The 25,235-nt window shown below is 34.4% G+C and overlaps 2 protein-coding genes across 2 annotated transcripts; one reads left to right on the plus strand and one right to left on the minus strand.

The window, feature by feature from the left end:
- Positions 1 to 459: 459 nt before the first annotated feature.
- LOC140860099 (ethylene receptor-like) lies at positions 460 to 8,904 on the minus strand. Its single transcript, XM_073262878.1, has 7 exons — positions 8,603 to 8,904; positions 7,506 to 8,444; positions 6,404 to 6,772; positions 6,013 to 6,279; positions 5,808 to 5,935; positions 5,533 to 5,730; positions 460 to 1,436 (listed from the first exon to the last, which is right to left on the minus strand). The coding sequence occupies exons 2-7, from the start codon at positions 8,400 to 8,402 to the stop codon at positions 1,079 to 1,081; spliced, it is 2,217 nt and encodes a 738-aa protein (XP_073118979.1). The 5' UTR covers positions 8,403 to 8,444; positions 8,603 to 8,904; the 3' UTR covers positions 460 to 1,078.
- Positions 8,905 to 19,567: 10,663 nt separating this feature from the next.
- On the plus strand, positions 19,568 to 20,363 carry LOC140861154 (uncharacterized). The gene is made up of 3 exons (XM_073264165.1): positions 19,568 to 19,937; positions 19,995 to 20,237; positions 20,320 to 20,363. The coding sequence occupies exons 1-3, from the start codon at positions 19,568 to 19,570 to the stop codon at positions 20,361 to 20,363; spliced, it is 657 nt and encodes a 218-aa protein (XP_073120266.1).
- Positions 20,364 to 25,235: the final 4,872 nt, after the last annotated feature.

Genomic DNA, 25,235 nt, shown 5'->3' on the forward strand with positions numbered 1-25,235 from the left:
CCCCCAAAACCTTACCTTCTGGATCCGTCCTTGCTTCACAAGACATGCAAAATGGAATTCAAGAGAATCTCTAAAATATAAACCTCCAAAATGCTAAAAACTCCACTACGACTAGTTTGAATTTTTTATATATTATTGGTTGTGCTTATTTCATCGCCATAAAAGTCAAGAGAGATTTGATTATTTACACACAATGTTGTTTTGTTACGTAAGGGGACCTGCCATTGATTAGCATACAACTAAGTATTCATGGAATATGACCAAATGAAAATCGACTCGAACAAGTTTTCACGTTGGAACTCGGAAAGAAAGAGAAAAAAATACGTGCAAATTTTGAATACAACATTGGTCATCAAACAATCAGAATTACACGGTATCTTTCCCAAGTCAAATGAGCAAATCTTGGTGCCTTTTAATTCATATATATCTAATCTATTTTACAACGAAAGTTGTTTTGTTCGAAAATTTGGGAACCGAATATTCACCCCTCTAAGCATTGTTTTATGATACAACTGAAAATTTGAGCAAACAAGCCTATCAACAATCCTATCAACAATGTCCTAAATTTCTTGATCCAAAAAAAAAAAAAAAAAAAAAAAAGAACAATGTCCTAAATTTGGCTCTCGAACTTGAACTAAGCTCCGTCCATATACCCAGAAGGAAAGCCACTGTTTTTTTTAACTTAACATGGGTTCGATTTGCTGCATTAATATTAGACAAAGTAACAGTATTTACAGCCTTCCTTATAAATATGAAAAAAAATAAAGTGAGTTGGGTAACTATAGATGGTAGCAAGTCCGGTTTTCAGAACTTCCTCTATAATTTGAGATAATATTCTAAAACAGAATGCAACCGAGAAAATTACCAACTTAAGATTCGAACCAGGCCAAGTGCAAGCGCGAACACAACCTTAGGACGACTGAATCTCCCCCAAATTTTGTCAAAGTATTATCATCTTTGAAGACCATACTTTATCCGGCCGGTCAAACATTAGCAACATGGTCTCAGGCATCAGTTCCATCCCATATATCCATAACACTCGATTACCTTGTTCGTGATTGAGCACTTGTGTTTTGGTTTACCGAGATTCAAACAAAAATCCATGCTCGAGGAGCTCAGATAAGACGGTTCTCATTTTATCCACGGAAACAGGCTTTAAGACGACTCCATCCATACCAACCCTTAAGCAGTTCTCTTTTGTCAACTTATCGGTGTTTCCTGTGAGCGCTACAATCAAATGTCTCTCATGATGTTTTGGGAATTTTCCACGAATCCTTTTAGCAACTTCAAAATGATCAGCACCTGGAATGCTTATGTCAAGGAACACCACCTTGTGTTCATAAGTAATGGCTTTGACACACTCATCTCCCAAACCAACAGCCACTACATCACACCCCAGGTGCGTGAGGAGCCCCTTTGTTACCATACGGCCAACACTGCATCACGAAGAAACAACTTTAAAGTCAAATTTATTAAATATAATCTTGCTATTATATTTCAAATCTTCTGTGCAGTTCATCGCGCAATCAACAAGGTCATTAAAAACCAACAAGCCATGCGTTTAGGTACAACAACAGGCAAGGCACATTACTTGCAGGTATGCGTAAACCTTCAATAAAGTGTGGTTTGGATATAAAGCACGTGATTGCCATAAGACTCGATGTGTTTTGTTGTCTTAACACCACCGCACTAGGCGTGCTTCTATATAAAAACAAAAAATGACATGCATGGGAGAGAGATCCAACCAAGTCCTCCTTAATAAAAACAATACCATACAACTTAGCCAAATAAGCATTATAAAGTACATTGGTATTCTAATGTCTGGCAATAGATGTCCCCAACCTTAAAGGCTCAGTGTTAAATGTAGAGTTTGTTTAATCCAAGTTGAGATGCAATTTGATAGTCCTTTATACCCTTAAACTGAAAAATATATATATGTTTCAAAACATTAACGAAGTATATTATTTGCAATGTCGTGTAATTTTCCTATTATATGTAGATCCTAGAAAATTATGTTTCAGCACGCCTTGTATATCACTTCGTGCTCAAGATTCATGTTTTCCTGGCACCTTTGATAACTATGATCTACAATCATAAGAGGATTCAAACAAACCTGCTGCATTTTGGAGATGCGGCTAATCTTGCCTTACTAACCACTCCACGTGAACCCAAAAATAGACCTTGAACAACACAAATTTATTACTTCCAATGAAGTAACAATGGCCAAGAACTCAACCACGATACCACTTAGCAGCAATTCAAAGATTGCTGATAAGTGCATTTTATGCACTTAATTTGCATACATTTTAACTTGACTTTTGTGATTTATCAAACGGTTTTATGCGTATTTGTTTATTGTTTTTGTGATATGCATGGGATTGACAAAATATAATAAGAGCATGAAAAGAGGGATTAAAGATGCAAGGTTTGGAGTTAAGCACCAAGAAGAGGTACAAAGAAGGAATTACGAAACAACAATTGTCCAAAAATTATTGGAGACTCTAGAGAGATCCATCCGATCTACACCATTCAGAATGTAGCATAAAATGTTATAAAGCTGCTGTTCAAATTTCAGCCCGATCCAACCGCTAGAACTCCAGACATGATTTTTGCAAGAATTATGCGTGCAGGACACAAAGCAGCAGCGCCCCAGCGCTTGGTTATCAGCGATGCAGCGCTGTAATGACGAACGTGAAGCGCCCCAGCGCCATAAAAGGAGCGCTCCAGCGCTGTTGGAAGTAATGAGCGGCTCCCAGCGCCTAAAAGGCAGTGCTCCAGCGCTGTGTTCGAAAGAGAAGCGCTTCAGCACTAGGAAGTGAGCGCTGCAGTGCTGCTGTGACAAGAAAGGTTGCAGAATTTTGGAATTTGAAAACTCTCGGTTTTGTCGGGTTTTCTTTGACGGGCTTCAAGGACATATAAAAGAGGCTTCAAGGACGCATAAAGGGGGGAGAATCAGACACACAATAAGCGCACAAATCAGAGACACACCGAAACGAGACAAGAGAGAATTGAGAGAAAAAGGGCTGCACGTTGAAGAAGAAATCTGGAAATAAGATCGAAGATGAAGAACGCACACCCTACTTCGAATTAGTTTTCCTTAATCTTTTCTTCTTTAATTCTGAAACTTGATGTCTAATTTCCAAATCATGCTCAGTTTTTGTTTTGTTCTAATCATGAATTAAATTCTTAATTCTAGAAGTTGATGTAGTTTAGTTGAAACAACTTCTACAACTTTTTAATTTTATTTGATTGAATTCCTTTTTGAGTTTGATTGTGTTTTCTAGATTTGATTGTCTTTCAATTTAATGATCATAAATCATTAAATTGAAGTGTTATATTTATTTGAAATCTGACACTCCGGAAAAGAGATTTTGAATAGGACCATTGAAAAATACATTGTTAATGTTTATATAGTTCGGCGCATATAACGTCAACAAAGCTTGAATAAGAACATCTTTTTTACATATCATTAAGTCTAGATTTTTAATAGAGATATTGGAATCAAAACTTAATTGATAAATTATATTTGTCGCTTAGGAAAGGGGAATAGAATAAATTAATCAAAAGTAGTTATTGTCGAAACTAAGTGAAATCAAAACCTTTAGATATTTTTTCTCATTGATTTTCTCTCAAGTGCGTTAATTGCTTATACTCTAGTTAATTAAGTTGAATAAAATAAAAATCTCATATTTAATTTTCTAAATAAAGTCTGGCCTATTTTAATTAAAAACATTAATATAATTTTCAAAACATACTTCTCGTGAGAACGATGCTCTAACTCTCCTCACTAAATATTAAAACTTGACATCATGCACTTGCAAGCAAGAAAATACGCAACAATTGCAACAATAACTGTAATCTCGCTAGAATATGTAAACAAAATTGACCATTTGGATCCAACAAGATCCAAGTTTTCTCTCTATAACGACAACAATAACAATAACAGCAGATGCAACACAAACCTCAGCAATTTAACAGCAGTGAATAAGGTGGCAAAGACCAATGGGATGGCCAGCAATGATGCCAAAACTATTGACAACAATGCTAAAAGACAGCATACGTTTAAGACAACAAAACATTAAAGTGAACTCGTAATCTCCGCGAGTGACAAGCACATACAGTTTCTCAACATATACTTCATTGAGTCTTGAATTGATTATTTTTTCCTAATTCAAAAAAGTGCCCTTGTTGTTTCTTAGCTCACTTGTAATCCGATCCCGTTGTTTCTTAGCTCACTTGTAAACTTTGTTTTGCTGGCAGTTTAATTTTATCAGTTCATATTCCCAAAATAAAAATAAAAAATGTGCCCCTGTGCAATCTGAACTTGTACAAACATGACTCAAAATAATGGTTCACCGCTATATGGAAATATTTAGAGAAGGTAAATTATATTAGTTACAAAGAAGTATCCGTACACAACACAACTTACTAAAAATAAAACGCATCATTAACGTTCCTGGTATAAAATAACAAAAAAATGCTTGCACAAACATCTCATCAAAATATTTTACTGCGGCAGCATGTACCTCCCATAAAGGAAGCTACAATTAATTTTATTTTATTTTAATTTTCAAAAGGCACAAATACCATAAAAAAATGCAACCAGCGTTTATTGGAAAAGGCAATCCCAAATATTAGCTAGACTATGGAATGAGTTTCGTCAGTTTGGTCAGTTTAAAAGTACAAAATGTATTTGCACCATCACTATCTTCAAATAAAGTATTTTCTATTGTGATACGGTGCAAGATGCTTTTTTTACGCGTTGGATTGCCCCAGCACCAAATAAGGCAAGTAAAATTAGTGAATTTTGGGAGATGTCCGATTTGGACAAAAGAGTAGGTTATTTTAATTGTAAACAGGCCAACGAACAAAACTCATGGCTCTGCTATTAGCCAGACGATTTTTTGGGCAAGTTCCTTCATTTAGACCTTCTTCGTGTTTTTCCTTTTTTGGTAAATTTTTGTTTTGTTAATAAATCAGCCTAGGAAAATCGAACTTTGACTCCGATTTGATTTCCTCATTCCTAAGGCAAGATAGCATCTTTTAGTTACGTACTTTCCATTTTCCCTATTTTGATTATTGTGAGTCCATTTTATATATGTGTGCATACTTTTGATATAGAGCCGTTTTTCTAATTAAATAAAATTGTTGCGAGTGTCTTCTCATTATGTTCGAGATTTTCAGGCATTCTACTTCTATGTGAATCAACAAGTTAATCCACGCTATTGTGAGTGTTTTCTCATCATTTCCAAGATTTCTCGGGCAATCAGTGTGAATCAACAAGCTAATCCTTGTACTACACATTTCTGCTACATTATAGGATAACACCACGAATAGCACATAACAAAGCACAGCCCAATGAACCTGTAGCTCTTATCATACAAAATGGGGTTATGCGTCCAATTACAAAAATAGGATTGAATAATTTGAAATTTGGACTTACCTCTAGAGAAGAAAATGTAGATGTTTATAATTCTCACCGCTTTACAAACAAATATAACATATATTGCTGAATGATAAACCATTACTAACCTGTTCTCATCCATCACAACTACTTTGAGCCCAGAAAAAGTAGTCTTAACATAATTTTCTGGACTTTTAGGTACAAACGAGTACTTGATCTCATTTGAGCGTCCAGGAATCCCAAGTTTAACAATGAAGATGGCAGTAGAACCTTTCCCAATACCTTCGCTTTCAATCCAAATATGCCCTTCCAGGAGATTAACAAACCTGATCAAAGAAAAGATCTAAGCTAATTTTGAAATCGTTTTAAAATGTTTATGGCTCGGGAAAAGTAGCAAGATTACCTCTTACTAATTGCCAGACCAAGTCCACTGCCATCAGAATTTTTGGCAGCTAGAGGTTGGCTCTGCACAAATTTCCTGAATAGCTTAGGAATATCTTGTGGGCTGATTCCCAAACCAGTATCTTTTACCTAAACCAAAATGATAACAGTCGTAAGATGCTTAGAAGAAAAAAAACAAATCATAATATTCGGAAAAAGGAACGAACCTGTACACGTAAATAGAAGTGGTTGTCACTCAGTATGGGGAAAAATTCTGGGGCTCGAGGATCTCTCAAAGCATCTGATTTTGCAAGAAAGGCAGAAATCGAAACTCCACCATCTTTTGAGAACTTCACAGCATTCCCAACAACATTCAAAAGTACTTGCATCAGCCGCTTTTCATCACCAACAGCAAACTCAGGCAGATCTGAAGACAAACTCAATGTAACATATAGCTTTTTCACAGATGCTATAGGCTTTATCAGGTTAAGAACCTACAATAAGAAGCAGAAATTCACATAACCAAAGAAGAATGGGAACATAAATTAAATAAAAACTTGCTACTAAAGATAAGGCAGTAGTTAAACAAACACAACACAGCCAATATCTTATTTTTACCTCTCTGAAGAGTGCATGCAGGTTAAAATTTCCTATCTCGAGTTCAAGGCTACCATCTTCAAGCCTTGAAAGATCCAAGACATCATTTATAAGTGTTGCCAAAAGGTTGCTGCTCTTGAGTATTGTTTCAACCATCAGACGTTGCTCGGGTGTCAGCTCAGTCTCTTGTAGTAAGCTTGAGAGAGCAATTATTGCATGCATGGGAGTTCTCATTTCATGATTCATGACAGCCAAGAAATCATTACGAGCACGGACAGCCGTCTCTGCTTCTCTTCTCGCAAGATCAAGAGCAATGTTCTGTTCCATAAGAAGATCCCTAGCCCTCATTGATTCTTCCAAAATTGCAGCATGCGATAGAGCAACAGCGACCTGATTCCAGAGTAAATCAAACACATAGAAACTCCAAGCATCAAGAAATCTGAGAGAGGGCTAACCAACTGTTCTGAATCAGGCAAGTGCAGAATGCAAGTTCTTCATTTTATTACTTTCAGAGGTGTGACCTCGTTTCCAGAAGATTCACCCTTTAAACTTGTTGGACCAATACAGTCAAAGAATAAAAACTAAAAACTCAGCCAGAAAAAGCAAGCATGCTTCAAATGGATCTAGATCTTGAAAAAATGGATGAATAATGCCCACTCTATTTCACAACAGCAAAGACAAACAGGGGTACAACCGTACGAGTAAAATATTTAAAACTTTTTTTTTTGAAAAAAAAAAAAGAAGAATTTTGTAGCCAGAACTTTCAGTTGAAAATAATGCCATGACCATTGAGACAACATAGATGCAGCTGCAGATACACAAGATCCCATCAGCCATTTTACCAACTTCCAGTCATATATCTGTCACTCACCTAAAGTGCAATTTAAGAACCTGGCAGCCCCAGAATGGGGCCCTGTAGTTTAATTCTTTATTTCAGTAGATTTAGCTTGTCTAAATTCTAAGCACGACAGCATAAACAAATAACAGACACATCCAATGCCAAATTTTTTTATTAACATAAAGATAAAACTACAAAAAAAGGATCCACACCACAAAGGAATGCACAAAGAAAATCTGTCCAAAATCTGAACGCGAGAGGGAAAGAGATGTGGCGGATCCTAACCTGGTCAGCCACCACTTCAACAAGCTCCAATTCATGGACACGCCATTGCCTTGCACTATCCGAAGGAAGCATTAAAACCATTAAAGCATAACGTTTAGTTGAGAGCTCGGGCCAATCATGAATCTGGAAATTGGATAAATGTAGGAGGGGAACCCGCACTGCAACCACTTCTCCAGGCATGTGTTTTCCAGCTCGTCGGAACCTGGCGACTGGAGAATTTGGAGAGATTTTTATGGCTCGATTAGCATTGAAAACTTGATTGATCACAGGATGCTGTATAGGCACAGTAAACCCAACTGGGTTTTGGTGATGAAGAGTGTAGGAAAGTTGGAGCTCCAATCCTGTACGGGTTGGCATCCACAACGCACACTCTTCCAAAGCCAACGTTCTTCCCAGCTCAACAAATGTAGTCTTTAGAATGGTATGCCTGTCAAGAGTGCTTCTAATTTCATGAGTTAGCATTCTAACATGCCTACCAGTTTCTTCCTGTGAACGAATCAATCCCATTTCTCTATCGAGCTCTGCAGCCTTATTTTTCAAAAACAACTCCCTTGTTTTAACACTCAATAGATCAGGGATGATATGAACTAGCATAAGGGCAGTTGCACAAGACACAGCAGCAGTCAAAACTTTTGAAGCGGTCATGACAATTGCCACGGTTCTTGTATGCATGGTAAATGTCCACAAGTTAATTAAGTGTGTTGCCCCACAAAGAACAATAAATGCACCAAATTGCACAAGCACCCATCTATACGGAAATACAGCAGATTTTTTAACGAAGTAGATCAACTCCAAAGGAATCGAGAAATAAGCCAAAGCAATGAAGAAATCTGAAATATACTGATACTTCATCAACAATTCATCAGCCGGCCATTGCGGCTCCATGCAGCAATCCATGCTGTAAGAACCACCTGAGCTCCACTATATATGTCTACATCCCTGCATCAATTAATCAAAAATGAATTCACAATCCCAGCTGCATCACAAGTTATTATGTGATTGTTAATTATCTGGATGAAAAAATATAAAATTTTGATCTAAGTTGAATCATATTGATGGAAAAACAAAGCATAATGAGCAATAAAATAACTTTATACCTCTTTTAAAAAATTCTCTGTCAAGAAAAAGTCTCCCGTCGAATGAAGAATGGATCTTTCCCGTTCTACACCACCGCTCTTCTTCTCAAATCGTTGGTCTCCGTTAAGTCCACAGCCGTTCTATTGTTGCCGCTTTCTATTTTCTTCTTCCCTTGAATTTCCTCTCTCTTTCTACCGGCGATGACCTAGTTCTCGCGACGGTGTTCCCTTTCTTCTCTTTTTCTTCTTTTCCTTTTTCTGGTCTTTTCTCTCTCTCCCGGCTTCTTGTGGGCCGCCTCGCTGCTTTTTCTTGAAATTGTGTATACAATATTCAATCCAGATGTTTAACGACTTTGGTTGATTTTTTTTTTTCTGATAGACTTTCCTATATATTTTTTTTTACTTTGAGAGGAAATCTCACAGAGTTTGTGAAAAGAATTCTATGGAGTTTTATAGACTTTTTTACAAGACATTTGCAGTGATTTATTGACTTTTTTTAATAACAAACTTTCGTGGATTAATAATATTTTTATATGTTTATTCGATAAAATTATCCTTATATATGTGTATATATATGTTTGTGTGTATGTGTCAGTGTGTGTTGATTTATGTATATATTTTTATAAATTTTTAAATATAGTGAAATTATAATTTTAAATTAATGCACAATAAATATATATATATATATATAATTAATGTTCAATAAGTACTGAATAAATAAATTAATTATTAAAATAATTTATTATTACTTTCAACTCTGACAATAAAATCTTATTAAAATTTTATGATTTTTATATGTATAACATGATAATTTTATTAAGGAATTTCTAGGGATGTAAATGAGACGAACAGTTCGCGAATTGTTCGGGTCTCGGCTCGTTAAAAGCTCGTTCGGGCTCGTTTAATGAGGCTCGTTAAGACAAACGAACCAAGCTCGAGCTTTACAATATTCGGCTCGTTAGCTCGTGAATATGCTCGTTAACAAGCTCGTAAGTCATCTCTTAGACGAAAAAATAATAGTATTGATATTTAATTTATAAATTTACACTTTAATTATGAAAAATATTGAAAAATCTATAAAAATTAATTTATTAGAATAAAATTACAAATTTTAATAATAATATTATATATTTTTTAAATATATAATTTAGTTTTTAATTAATTTAATGAATATTTAAATTTATAATTTAAATATATTAAGCTCTTTAGGCTCGATAAAAGCTCGAATAAGCTCGTGAGCCATGAATATATTCCTTAAATAAGCTCGGGCTTGGCTCGTTTATAAATGAACCGAGCTTGAACATTCAAAAGCTCGGCTCGGCTCGGCTCGGCTCGGTTCGGTTCGTTTACATCCCTAGGAATTTCATAATTATAATTTGACGTAATAGAATTTCCATATTAGAAGTTATAAAATAAATATAATTATATTTAATATATTTTTTAAAAAAATACTTTCAATTATATAAAAAATATTAATTTTTATTTTATAAAAAATATCTATAGCAATATTTGTTTTTATTATTATTTTTCATCATTTTGTGGAGTAAAAGTTCTACTACTTAAAAAATAAATGACTTTATATATTTTATTACAATTAATTGCATAAATTATGTATTAAAAATAACAAAATCATCTCCAAAATTTCAACGACCAAATTTTTTTAAAAAATGGATTTTCAAATATTTTACTTTTTGATTTCATATTTGTAAAAAGTTTCATGAAAAAATTTGAGGAAGAAGGAAAAGAAGAGGGAAATGAAATTAGAAATCCATTCAAATCTTCGGGTTCAGGCAAAGATAATTCTAGACATTTTATTATTGTACCTTAAACTTTAAAGTTTGTACTTTAATGACTTTCATGGAGTCATTAAAAGTCTCTTGGAAATTTGAATATCTATGGACTTTTATAGAGTTTTTAAAAGTCATAGTTGAATACTACATTACTTTTTAAAACTCCATAGACTTTTATTTTGGATACAACTAGATTTCCATATAGTTTGTAAAAGTCTAGATTGAATACCTATTGACTTTTAAATTTCACAAAACTCTTTAAATGACATGATTTTTTCCACTTTGAATACACCCCACTAAAACTTAATACAAACATAAAAAGAGAAATATTACAATGTTTTTATTTGTAAGAAAACTGAAGGAAATTATCGATGTCCTCAGCTTTCTCAAATGTCTGTATTTATGGCTGAAGTTCCACGCATTTCACCGAAAAACTTCAGATAATCTTACAGCTGTCTTGAATTATTTATATCATTATTGATGACATCTTTTACTAGTGGAGGAGCCACATGCCTACCACTTTCTTTTGACTTTATTCTCCTCACATGCCTTTTTTAATTTTATCGGGGCATCTTTTATTTTTGAAGTGAGCCCCTGTGGAAGCGCATCTTCAGTGGTCCTTGTCCATCTTTGCTTGTCTTGAAAAAATCCTTTCGATCCGTTCAAGGTTTGAAGGTTTTCCCAAATTCTGGCTCCTTCTGGTTTGGACATTCTGGGTAGATATTCTCGGACCATCTCCCGATATGAGTCATATTGCAAAATTTTCGGCGAGTTTCTTTACTCTCCGGTAGCTTGTTGTTCCACAAAAGGTTCCTCTTATTTTTGAAGAGTTTTTTCGGAAAAGTCGTAGTTTTTTCTGTCATTGTATTTAACAGAAATGATCCATTCACATAATTTTGATAAAATTTGAACGAAAACTTAACCTTGTCCATCTCGATGAGACATACCCAAATACCCCATGCTCTTCTGGTTGAGATTTCATTTTCTCTGAAAGTGGACACCAATGGTATTTCTTCAGATATATGATCCTTGATAAATTTTTGATTATTCATATTAGGTCTCCTTAGCTTGATGAAATGAAAAGACTCGTGTGATCCTTTCCCTGTTGGTTCTGGAGCTGCACTAAAGAAGTATAACTCGAGCGCATCTCCTCTGGACAAATGGTCATTATTTGCCCATGTTTCTTGGACTGCTTCCTGAATCCATTTTGGTAGTTGTGATATCTCCTGGAAGCCTGTGAAATTGTATAAACTGAAGCTAAAGCCCCAAATTCATACCATAACTTTACATCCTTAAGGTTGACATTATTTTGATTGTAAACAGGCCAACGAACAAAACTCATGGCTCTGCCATTAGCCAGACGATTTTTTGGGCAAGTTCCCTCATTTAGACCTTCTTCGTGTTTTTCCTTTTTTGGTAAATTTTTGTTTTGTTAATAAATCAGCCTAGGAAAATCGAACTTTGACTCCGATTTGATTTCCTCATTCCTAAGGCAAGATAGCATCTTTTAGTTACGTACTTTCCATTTTCCCTATTTTGATTATTGTGAGTCCATTTTATATATGTGTGCATACTTTTGATATAGAGCCGTTTTTCTAATTAAATAAAATTGTTGCGAGTGTCTTCTCATTATGTTCGAGATTTTCAGGCATTCTACTTCTATGTGAATCAACAAGTTAATCCACGCTATTGTGAGTGTTTTCTCATCATTTCCAAGATTTCTCGGGCAATCAGTGTGAATCAACAAGCTAATCCTTGTACTACACATTTCTGCTACATTATAGGATAACACCACGAATAGCACATAACAAAGCACAGCCCAATGAACCTGTAGCTCTTATCATACAAAATGGGGTTATGCGTCCAATTACAAAAATAGGATTGAATAATTTGAAATTTGGACTTACCTCTAGAGAAGAAAATGTAGATGTTTATAATTCTCACCGCTTTACAAACAAATATAACATATATTGCTGAATGATAAACCATTACTAACCTGTTCTCATCCATCACAACTACTTTGAGCCCAGAAAAAGTAGTCTTAACATAATTTTCTGGACTTTTAGGTACAAACGAGTACTTGATCTCATTTGAGCGTCCAGGAATCCCAAGTTTAACAATGAAGATGGCAGTAGAACCTTTCCCAATACCTTCGCTTTCAATCCAAATATGCCCTTCCAGGAGATTAACAAACCTGATCAAAGAAAAGATCTAAGCTAATTTTGAAATCGTTTTAAAATGTTTATGGCTCGGGAAAAGTAGCAAGATTACCTCTTACTAATTGCCAAGCCAAGTCCACTGCCATCAGAATTTTTGGCAGCTAGAGGTTGGCTCTGCACAAATTTCCTGAATAGCTTAGGAATATCTTGTGGGCTGATTCCCAAACCAGTATCTTTTACCTAAACCAAAATGATAACAGTCGTAAGAAAAAAAACAAATCATAATATTTGAGGAAATTTGATTTCATATTTGTAAAAAGTTTCATGAAAAAATTTGAGGAAGAAGGAAAAGAAGAGGGAAATGAAATTAGAAATCCATTCAAATCTTCGGGTTCAGGCAAAGATAATTCTAGACATTTTATTATTGTACCTTGAACTTTAAAGTTTGTATTTTAATGACTTTCATGGAGTCATTAAAAGTCTCTTGGAAATTTGAATATCTATGGACTTTTATAGAGTTTTTAAAAGTCATAGTTGAATACTACATTACTTTTTAAAACTCCATAGACTTTTATTTTGGATACAACTAGATTTCCATATAGTTTGTAAAAGTCTAGATTGAATACCTATTGACTTTTAAATTCCACAAGACTCTTTAAATGTCATGATTTTTTCCACTTTGAATACACCCCACTAAAACTTAATACAAACATAAAAAGAGAAATATTACAATGTTTTTATTTGTAAGAAAACTGAAGGGAATTATCGATGCCCTTAGCTTCCTCAAATGCCTATATTTATGGCTGAAGTTCCACGTGTTTCACCGAAAAACTTCAGATAATCTTACAGCTGTCTTGAATTATTTATGTCATTATTGATGACATCTTTTACTAGTGGAAGAGCCACATGCCTACCACTTTCTTTTGACTTTATTCTCCTCACATGCCTTTTTTAATTTTATCGGGGCATCTTTTGTTTTTGAAGTGGGCCCCTGTGGAAGAGCATCTTCAGTGGTCCTTGTCCATCTTTGCTTGTCTTGAAAAAATCCTTTCGATCCGTTCGGGGTTTGAAGGTTTTCCCAAATTCTGGCTCCTTCTGGTTTGGACATTCTGGGTAGATATTCTCGGACCATCTCCCGATATGAGTCATATTGCAAAATTTTCGGCGAGTTTCTTTATTCCCCGGTAGCTTGTTGTTCCACAAAAGGTTCCTCTTCTTTTCGAAGAGTTTTTTCGGAAAATTCGTAGTTTTTCCTGTCATTGTATTTAACAGGAATGATCCATTCATATAATTTTGATAAAATTTGAACGGAAACTTAACCTTGTCCATCTCGGTGAGACATACCCAAATACCCCATGCTCTTCTGGTTGAGATTTCATTTTCTCTGAAAGTGGACACCAATTGTATTTCTTCAGATATATGATCCTTGATAAATTTTTGATTATTCATATTAGGTCTCCTTAGCTTGATGAAATGAAAAGACTCGTGTGATCCTTTCCCTGTTGGTTCTGGAGCTGCACTAAAGAAGTATAACTCGAGCGCATCTCCTCTAGACAAATTGTCATTATTTGCCCATGTTTCTTGGACTGCTTCCTGAATCCATTTTGGTAGTTGTGATATCTCCTGGAAGCCTGGTAAAGTTGTATAAACTGAGGCTAAAGCCCCAAATTCATACCATAACTTTACATCCTTAAGGTTGACATTATTTTTTAGCCAAACCCTTGGATATATCCCTGCAACATCAACCCTGCAAGTGTTCGGGCTAATTTTACTTCTTGTACTTAATTTTTCTTACCTTTGTTGATAAACCTAAAATGGAGAAATGACAGCTGGGTTAGTATCAATCTTAGATTTGCCCTTGTCTGTGTTGGACCTAAGATTGATCTCTTCCTCTTTTATCCCAGAGGCGGAAGGTTGACTCGATGAGTTATCCTTATCAATTGTTGCTTTATCTAGATCATCAAAAGCTGATGATAGATTATCACTTGTTTCTTGAATTTTAGAATCATCAACATCTTGTTTTACAACCGGTGGCTGTATTTCTTGTTCTTGTAAAATCAATGGTTTTAGCATATCTTGGCTATAGATAAACCAATACCATTTTGAGCCCAGAGGAAATATTATTTATAATTGTTAAAATAAGGGTATTATAAGCAATTTTTAGTTTGGAAGACAATTTTTTTTTTTTAAAATAGGGATGCAATTAGGAACAAATAAAGTGTTAGTATATTTTTGAGAAAGTTTGGAAACTTTAGGGATATATTCTGCATTTATCCCAAATGTATATATATTTATTATACAATTATATTATATTAATAAAATATTAAAGCTAGCGAACTATTCGCGAATCATCGAACAAAATAATTTTGGCTCGAGCTCGACTCGAAAAAAAGTTCGAACATATTCGGATTCGGCTCGAGTTCGATAAATTCTAATACAAATCAAATATTTATCAAGCTAGCTGAAAATCTAGCGAACCGTCTCGATGAATTTACACAATTGAGTCGATGCTGGCTTAAGAGTACTATCATAAGCTAGCCAAAACATGACATGTGTCATTTTAAATATATATATATATATAATTTTGCTGAGTTTTGACCTATCCAACTGGGGTTGAGTCGATGCTAGCTCAACGACAATGCCTTAGTACGTGACACTTGTCAATTTTTTTTTGAAAGGAAAAAATCCGATTTTGCCGATTTTTGAACTACCTATCCTAACCATGGTTAAGTGAGAGAAACTCAAAAATTGCATATCCATGATTTTACTACTCATTGACTCTCAAAATAATTGAGCCATTATTCCCCAAAACTAAAAATTTCTTCCAATCCCTAATATGAACCAACATCATCGGTGACTCTGTTGTCCCTGCCCCCATCCATCATAGTCCCTATCAATATGTTTCACTGGATAAATCACAAATATCAGTTTTTGGCTTAAGATTGCATGTTGATGGGAAAAAAAAAACCCAATAAACCTAATAAATTTATATGTCATCTTTTAAATTATCCCACAACAATTTTGTATATTTACAGTAGAATGTAGATTATAATTGAAATTTTTTGGTTCTAAATGTTATATTTTAAATTAAGACTTCTAATTTTTCTTTGGAATTGTTTAATTGTTCAGATACTAATTTTACCATGGATTATACATATATATTTTCATGTTTTATTTTGTATGTGACCAAGAAATACCATTTGTTAGTTTTACTTTGTATGTGAGTGATTTCAGGCTTCAGCCCTCATTTATATTTATTCAAATAATTTTTTTATGATTTAGATAGGTTATTATGTCATAAAATTTGTTTTATATAGAATATAAAATTTATAGTTTCATATATATATATATATATATATATATATATATATATATATATTTCAATGGGTTATACTGATTTATAATATAAATCCGTCGATTGATTCGTATTTCACTTTAAATTCTTGATTCGTATTTCACTTTAAATTCTTTCATACAAACGTATAATGGACTATCTGTGTTTTTTTTTTTTTTTCTGGAAAAACAACTCGAGTTCAACACATTGCAAACTCGAAGAATAGTAAAACAAAATTTTTTTATATACTTGTATTTAATTAAATGTGAGTCATTCAAGTTTAAGTTACTATTTGTTATAATGTTGTTGTTATATTTTAGTAGGATTTTGTGTGTTGTTTTCGTTGGACGCAAACATTGTGTTTATGAGATCTTGGAAGGAACACAAACTCAAATCAACAAATTAATTGATGTTATACACAATTTTATTATATATTATCCCATATATTATTTCTAATTCGGTTGAGGAGTCAATGGGCGACTATGCAAGGCAAAAAAATTGAAGATTCAAGTGCATTAAGTGGTTGTTACGTTTTCTATGTGATAGAAAGGAGACGATACCATATGGAAGAGTGGTTACAACAGATGTAGGATGTAAGGCCCGGGATTAATTGATTTAATCCGCAATATTATTTAATTTTAATCCGAGTATATTTAATTTGGGAATATTTAGAGTTTTGATTTAAATTTTAATATTCTTAAATTATTTAGGATTGAAATTGAATTAAAAAGATTTGCCAAGGACCGATTTGCAAATAATGAAGAGTTGAGGGGCCAAAGTGCAAATATGAGGTTTTGACTTGGACACTTGCTATATTTAGAGTCTTAAACGTGTATTCACCATAATTTTTCAGAATTTGAGCTGCAACTTCAGAAAGGGATCGAGAACCCCATCTCCAAGTCCATTCTCCATTTTCAATCTTTCATAACTTTTGCTCCAGTTGTCCGAATTCAACTCCGAAAATAGTTCCGAACTCCTTGCGAGAAGGGCTATCATTTGATGTAAGTCTTGATGAGCTTTCTAATGATTTTGAAATGTTGATATGGGGCAGAAATCAGATTGATCATGTATTGATGTTCTTAAGCTTCTATGTTTGATTATATTGATGGTAGATTGAAGAATGAGCGTCGTTTTCTTTCTATATGAATGTCCAGCCATTATTTCGAAATTTTCAGTTCTGATGTGTTGATTTATGGCTGGTATACATGTTGATATGTGTGTGTTACGTGAAGAGGATTGATATATATTTGACGATATCAAAGTTGAACCGAAGAACAAGCATCGTTCGCAAGTGCTATGATTTTTTAGAAGTTGGATTCGATCTTATGCTTCTGATTGAGTTGATATATGATGATATTCATCTGTTATAATATTTATATAAAGTTGATAAGAATGATAGAATGGTTGGAAATGAATTACGGTTGCCGAAATTATATCGTTAATGCCGTAGAGTCAAGAATTGAGTTGATTTGTGATATCTTTGAGTTAGCTGGACATTGATGAGTGTCTTGCTGATGTTTTTGAATATATATGATGTGTTTTCAGATTGAAAACAGGGGACATCGAGCTTGGAAAGTTCAGCGTCGAATCGAGAAAGAATTGGACAAGGTTTGCTTTGAAGATTAGCTTGCAAGACCTAGATTGTTGAGCAGATTTTTATTGAGCTTTGTATGTGCATATTTTGAAGAGTTGAAGAGTTATAAACCAAGATTGAAAGGTATAAGACAACCTTTAAAGAAAGGGCTTGCACACTCAATATGAATCTATTGAGTATTCCTTTCTAAAACCACATACTTTGTGCTTCTATGTTAATAGATGCTTATATGATTACTTACTTGATCTAGTTTGTATTGTTGGTCTTGACTTGATGCGTTTGAGTTTGTTGCATTCATATTGGGCCAACTTTCTTTTGAGTTTTGAGGGCTGAGTTGCCCAGATATAATGATAGGATGTTTGGACGTATATTGAGGAGTTTAGGTGATTGAGTTATCCCTAACGTTTGACGGCTAGGTGATTGAGTTATCCCTTCCATTTGACGCTCAATATAGTGGACCCAAGTCCGGAAATAAGCACTCAACATCACCTTAAAGGGAGAGTAGGTGGATGGGTTGATGTGTTTCTTTCCTAGGGATCCCAAAACGAGAACCGATACCGATATGATAACCGATTTTAAATCATGCATTGCTTTTGAATTTAATAGATGAGTTTCTATTATTTGTTTAAGCTGAAATATATTGTATGATGGTTTGAAGAGTTGATATTGAATTATTGATTTGATATGATTTTGTAGATGTTAATAGCATGTCTTGCTTGAATAAAACATTGCAACTTGATTTATAGCATGTTGAGTTAATATGCCTTAAGTTGCTTTGAGTCTTATTTGTAGAATGATTGCTAATATGCTTCAAGTTGAATTACTTGAGTTTATGCATGTTTATGTTGTTTTATACTGGGATTAAATTCTCACCGGAGTCTCTCCGGCTATTGTCTTATTTGTATGTGTACATGATAATCGGTGGGACTGGAACGAGTCCGAAAAGATCATGAAGAATAGAGATCGAGAGAAAGTAGAGTGGTGATCCGGGTTTAGATATGAGTTGCTGTCAAGTTGCACCAATTTGATTTGTAGTTGGGATTTGGCTTGTATGCTATGACCTTAGCTTGTGTTGTACTAAATTTTAGTTTATGAATTCTAGTTGACATCTTTATAGAGATGTTATGTTAGTGATAAAGCTAGTAGTAACTTGTTGAGATGTTGTGAATTGAACTTAGCATGAGTATGCTAGATGAATATGAAATGGAGCTTGTTGAAACTCTTGTTCTGAATCTTAGTATTACCTTGATTCTTCTTAGACTTGAGATAGCATGTATATTATGTTGTAGCTTATACAAGAATAGATGGTTTATTATTTCACCTTTGACAGTAATCTTTGTGTAGCAGAATTTTCAGAGTTAAGAGCCCGCTCGATCGGCTGAAGTTCACCGATCGAGCGAGGCCTGTAATTGTGCAAACAGAGAATTCAATTTTTTTGGCCGCTCGATCGGTTGAAGTTCACCGATCGAGCGAGGCCAAATTGTGCAGACCCGAGAGCTTGATTATTCTAGCTCGCTCGATCGGCTGAGTTTGCCCGATCGAGCGAGGCTCTTGAAGTTTTAAATTTTTTTTTTTTTTTTTAGCTCTTGGTTCTTAATTTCTTTTGAGTACTTGATTAATTGTTCCAAGAGAAGATTAGCAACCCAGGTCCCCACAACAGGTGGTATCAGAGCGTAGGTTCTGGACTGATTTAGAATGAGCGGGGTAGATCGAGTCCGCTTGATTTCTTTATTCGCATGTGATTGAATTCTTTTTGTGATTACCTAAAGTACATGCGAATATTGTGTTATAATGCCAGAACTGTATCATCGCATGATTTTATGATTTAAATTATCGAGCATGCTTTACTGTTTTTCGAATTATATGATGATATAATTATGTGATCAAATGGTAAGAATAGCATGCCATACAGATGCAAGAATTACATGCTTTCCTTATTATCTGAGTTGATTGAAAGCATGTATTAATCGAGAATGAATCAGAATTATTCGAGAATGAATTAGAATTTGATCTCTTGAGAATGCACAAAAGCGCTAATCAGAGGAGAACTGAGACAGAATTGTTATACATGAGATTGTATTTTATACTAATCTGTTTGAATTAGCAAATATGCCTCCTCGTCGAATGATGAATAGACAGACAGAGACAGTTCCTCAGCTAGAGCAGGTGAATGTAGCCCCGATAGTGCCACAAACACCTGAAGCACCGAGAATAGAGCAAGGCAGTACATTGAGAGATATGAGTGATGTTACAGCATCACCAATGGAGATACTTCTGAAAAAATTTCAATCTTTCAAGCCGCCTACTTTGAAAGGAACTGAGACTTCAGTTGACTGTGAAGGTTGGTTAGAGGATATTGAGATGATGTTTGATTCTCTTGATTATGCAGATGATAGAAGAATTAGACTGATTGGGTATCAATTGAAAGATGTTACAAAGAGCTGGTGGATTACAACCAAGAAGGCTCTTGAAAATCGAGGTACGAAGATTAATTGGAAATTGTTTAAAACTGAATTTTATCAACGATTCTTTCCAGTATCGTATAGAAAAGATAAGAATGCAGAGTTTGCCAATTTGAAACAAGGCAATCTGACTATTGCGGAATATGTTGCTAAGTTCTCTACTTTGCTGAAATTTGCTCCACATATAGCTGAGAATGAAGAGGCTAAAGCTGATCAGTTTATTAATGGACTAAATCCAGATGTATTTACACTGGTGAATGTTGGTAGACCAAACACCTTTGCGGATGCACTTGATAAAGCAAAGGGGGCAGAGACTGGTCTGATGAAACAACGAGAAGCATTGTTTGTGTCACAGTCTCAACGACAGCCATTGACTCAGTTTCAGCAACCATTTCCCAGATTTGAGGAAGGTGGTAGCAGTTTTGGCAAGGAAGATTCTTTAAAAGCAAGAGGAAAGCAATTTAAGCGATCAGGAGATAGTTCATCTAACTCTAGTGGGCAGAGGCAAACTAGTTCAGATTATGCAGGAATTTATTGCCACAAATGTGGAGGAGGACATCCTAATGATCAGTGCAGAGGTGTACTTGGGAGTTGCCATATATGCTATGAATCGGGACATTTTGCCCGAGTATGTCCGCAACGTGGTTTGAAAAGATCACATAGTGCAAAGTCATCGAGAGAAGTGACTCAGCCGAAAAAGCAAGCATCGGATGATGTTTAGCAGGTAACTGTTCTTTTATGATTCTTTTGTGTAGGTGAGCGAAGATATTGGAGCATCCCATATGTTATTTCTGAATGACAGTTCCATATTATGTGCATTACCTGTTGATGTATTATCTATTGTGGTATATCTTATTTCTTTTGGAGGATGTGACATCGATCGGAAATTGTATACTACACTTTGAAGGTAATGTGAGAGAGATAGATTGTATCGTGCTTGATTTGTCAGAGTTTGACTGAATTATCGGTTTAGATATGTTGATCAAGTACAAGAATTTCGTGGATTGATTCAGAAAGTTATGAGATTCAGAACTGAATTGATAGAAGGATGGAAATTCTACGGTAAGAGTTCGAAATTTCGAATTCCTTCAATATCTATTCTATCTATGATTTCATTATTGCAGATAAGAGCAGAGAATATTCCTTATTATGCAATAGATGTATTGGAAGCTAGCTCAGAATTGGTTGATTTGCCCATTATTATTGAATTGCTGATCTTTTCCAGATGAAATTCCGAGATTACTGTCAGTCTGTGAGATGGATTTCCATGGTGAAATGATGCCAGGTATCTTATTGACTTTTAAAATACCATATAGAATGGCACCAAGAGAACTGCACGAAATAAAAGAAAGACAGATCAGTGAAATTTTGTGTTCATTATCAGCAATTGAATAAGGCCACAATGATGAATTGTTATCTTTTTGCCTTGACTAGATGATTGATTTGAACAGTTATAGAATTTATCGATTCTAACAGATGAGAAATGAGTGCAGATATGATAGAATTTTTGGTTTTAAAGCCTAGACTATCAATGAATTAGACTGAGCGATGTCAACTGAATGATTTATGAACAGTTTAGTAGTTCAGAATCGAAAGAAGATCAAATGCCGTTGAATTTTATTCTGAAACTATCTATATCGGCATGAGATTGCAATATAATTGTTGATAGTTCTTACAGATGGCATGATATGTTGTATTTGAAGCTATACAATATGATGAAATAGCTAGGAACTATACAAGAAATGTTATTCCATTCTATGAAAGATCGCCAAAAGAATTTGATTCTTGAATTGATATGACTCGATGATATTGCAGAGATACTGAAATCTAGTGTGTCAGAGTACTATTTTGAGTTATATAGTACTGATGTGATATTGATCGTTATGAGTTTGCGATTTACTTGAAGTAGATTTCGACAAATATAAGAATATGTGGTATTGGATATGATACAGATATGAGAAGATAGCTGAAAAAGAAATTAATGACATGATGAGATGACAGGAATTATTCAAATCTATTGTCGAGTTGGAAACTTTAGATTTATTTGATAGATTGTGGCATCGATTGTCAGATATTTTGAGTATTTGGTTGTATGCGATTTCATTCTACCATTCTCTTTTCGATGGATTGTCTGAGTTGACTATCCAAAATTTGAGGAGATGCTCAGAATTCTAATACCTGATTCGGTATTAGCTGACTAATATTGCCACTTGGAGATTGTAATTCCTGTAACAACTATCTAATAGATGTAGCGATATTGTTCTGAATTGTGAAATGACAAGAAAATCATAAATTCTCTGAATTGAGATAGTATTTCAGAACTATCAGTTATCGGATCAGATATGATTTGAGAAATGACAGAAAAAGAGAAGCTTATTCAGAAGAGAATGAAGATAGTTGATGATCAAGAAGCAAAACATACACAGATCAGACACCGACCTTGTGGTTTGAACAGGGAGACCGAGTATGTTTGCAGATTCATTTATTTTCTGAAGCGTTATCTGATTTGATAAGCGAAGAATACTATCTCCACGAATTGTTGTATCTTATGAAACTTCTGAAGCAGTAGGCAATCTTTCCTATCGACTTATATTGTCCTTATTGCTTTCTGATCTTCACGATGTATATTATGCTGCGAACGTATTAGAATGAAACTTCTTATGTACTTCAGTCAGATGAGATTGAGTTTGATGAGACATTGATCTATGTCGAACAGATGATACATATATTTGATTAGAAAGAAAAGCAACTCAAAATTGAATCAGTGGAATAATCGTAGAACTGAAGAAATTATTTGAGAATCTGAATCAGATTTGAGTCAGTGTTATTCTGAGTTATTCTACTGATATGAGTTCTTATTCTGTATTTCTCATATTCCTTATCTTATGTGCGTATCGATTGCAAGATTTCGAGGACGAAATCCAATCTTAGAGGGGGAGAATTGTAAGGCCCGAGATTAATTGATTTAATCCGCAATATTATTTAATTTTAATCCGAGTATATTTAATTTGGGAATATTTAGAGTTTTGATTTAAATTCTAATATTCTTAAATTATTTAGGATTAAAATTGAATTAAAAAGATTTTCCGAAGATCGATTTGCAAATAATGAAGAGTTGAGGGGCCAAAGTGCAAATATGAGGTTTTGACTTGGACACTTGCTATATTTAGAGTCTTAAACGTGTATTCACCATAATTCTTCAGAATTTGAGCTGCAACTTCAGAAAGGGATCGAGAACCCCATCTCCAAGTCCATTCTCCATTTTCAATATTTCATAACTTTTGCTCCGGTTGTCCGAATTCAACTCCAAAAATAGTTCCGGACTCCTTGCGAGAAGGGCTATCATTTGATGTAAGTCTTGATGAGCTTTCTAATGATTTTGAAATGTTGATATGGGGCAGAAATCATATTGATCATGTATTGATGTTCTTGAGCTTCTATGTTTGATTATATTGATGGTAGATTGAAGAATGAGCGTCGTTTTCTTTCTATATGAATGTCCAGCCATTATTTCGAAATTTTCAGTTCTGATGTGTTGATTTATGGCTGGTATACATGCTGATATGTGTGTGTTACGTGAAGAGGATTGATATATATTTGACGATATCAAAGTTGAACCGAAGAACAAGCATCGTTCGCAAGTGCTATGATTTTTTAGAAGTTGGATTCGATCTTATGCTTCTGATTGAGTTGATATATGATGATATTCATCTGTTATAATATGTATATAAAGTTGATAAGAATGATAGAATGGTTGGAAATGAATTACGGTTGCCGAAATTATATCGTTAATGCCGTAGAGTCAAGAATTGAGTTGATTTGTGATATCTTTGAGTTAGCTGGACATTGATGAGTGTCTTGCTGATGTTTTTGAATATATATGATGTGTTTTCAGATTGAAAACAGGGGACATCGAGCTTGGAAAGTTCAGCGTCGAATCGAGAAAGAATTGAACAAGGTTTGCTTTGAAGATTAGCTTGCAAGACCTAGATTGTTGAGCAGATTTTTATTGAGCTTTGTATGTGCATATTTTGAAGAGTTGAAGAGTTATAAACCAAGATTGAAAGGTATAAGACAACCTTTAAAGAAAGGGCTTGCACACTCAATATGAATCTATTGAGTATTCCTTTCTAAAACCACATACTTTGTGCTTCTATGTTAATAGATGCTTATATGATTACTTACTTGATCTAGTTTGTATTGTTGGTCTTGACTTGATGCATTTGATTTTGTTGCATTCATATTGGGCCAACTTTCTTTCGAGTTTTGAGGGTTGAGTTGCCCAGATATAATGATAGGACGTTTGGACGTATATTGAGGAGTTTAGGTAATTGAGTTGTCCCTAACGTTTGACGGCTAGGTGATTGAGTTATCCCTTCCTTTTGACGCTCAATATAGTGGACCCAAGTTCGGGAATAAGCACTCAACATCACCTCGAAGGGAGAGTAGGTGGATGGGTTGATGTGTTTCTTTCCTAGGGATCCCAAAACGAGAACCGATACCGATATGATAACCGATTTTAAATCATGCATTGCTTTTGAATTTAATAGATGAGTTTCTATTATTTGTTTAAGCTGAAATATATTGCATGATGGTTTGAAAAGTTGATATTGAATTATTGATTTGATATGAGTTTGTAGATGTTAATAGCATGTCTTGCTTGAATAAAACATTGCAACTTGATTTATAGCATGTTGAGTTAATATGCCTTAAGTTGCTTTGAGTCTTATTTGTAGAATGATTGCTAATATGCTTCAAGTTGAATTACTTGAGTTTATGCATGTTTATGTTGTTTTATACTGGGATTAAATTCTCACCGGAGTCTCTCCGGCTATTGTCTTATTTGTATGTGTACATGACAATAGGTGGGACTGAAACGAGTCCGGGAAGATCATGAAGAATAGAGATCGAGAGAAAGTAGAGTGGTGATCCGGGTTTAGATATGAGTTGCTGTCAAGTTGCACCAATTTGATTTGTAGTTGGGATTTGGCTTGTATGCTATGACCTTAGCTTGTGTTGTACTAAATTTTAGTTTATGAATTCTAGTTGACATCTTTATAGAGATGTTATGTTAGTGATAAAGCTAGTAGTAACTTGTTGAGATGTTGTGAATTGAACTTAGCATGAGTATGCTAGATGAAAATGAAATGGAGCTTGTTGAAACTCATGTTGTAAATCTTAGTATTACCTTGATTCTTCTTAGACTTGAGATAGCATGTATATTATGTTGTAGCTTATACAAGACTAGATGGTTTATTATTCCACCTTTGACAACAATCTTTGTGTAGCAGAATTTTCAGAGTTAAGAGCCCGCT

Source organism: Henckelia pumila, chromosome 4, assembly GCF_033568475.1.
Source record: "Henckelia pumila isolate YLH828 chromosome 4, ASM3356847v2, whole genome shotgun sequence".
Classification (NCBI taxonomy): domain Eukaryota; kingdom Viridiplantae; phylum Streptophyta; class Magnoliopsida; order Lamiales; family Gesneriaceae; genus Henckelia; species Henckelia pumila.

Excerpts from the sequence above, each read along its gene's own strand:
- LOC140860099 (XM_073262878.1), bottom strand. The coding sequence starts at position 8,402 with ATGGATTGCTGCATGGAGCCGCAATGGCCGGCTGATGAATTGTTGATG. Across the intron at positions 6,280-6,403 it reads TGCATGCACTCTTCAGAGAG|GTTCTTAACCTGATAAAGCC; the intron begins GTAAAAATAAGA and ends TTCTTATTGTAG. Across the intron at positions 5,936-6,012 it reads ACTTCTATTTACGTGTACAG|GTAAAAGATACTGGTTTGGG; the intron begins GTTCGTTCCTTT and ends ATTTTGGTTTAG.
- LOC140861154 (XM_073264165.1), top strand. The coding sequence starts at position 19,568 with ATGCCTCCTCGTCGAATGATGAATAGACAGACAGAGACAGTTCCTCAG. Across the intron at positions 19,938-19,994 it reads GAAGGCTCTTGAAAATCGAG|TATCGTATAGAAAAGATAAG; the intron begins GTACGAAGATTA and ends GATTCTTTCCAG. Across the intron at positions 20,238-20,319 it reads AGCAAAGGGGGCAGAGACTG|ATTTGAGGAAGGTGGTAGCA; the intron begins GTCTGATGAAAC and ends ACCATTTCCCAG.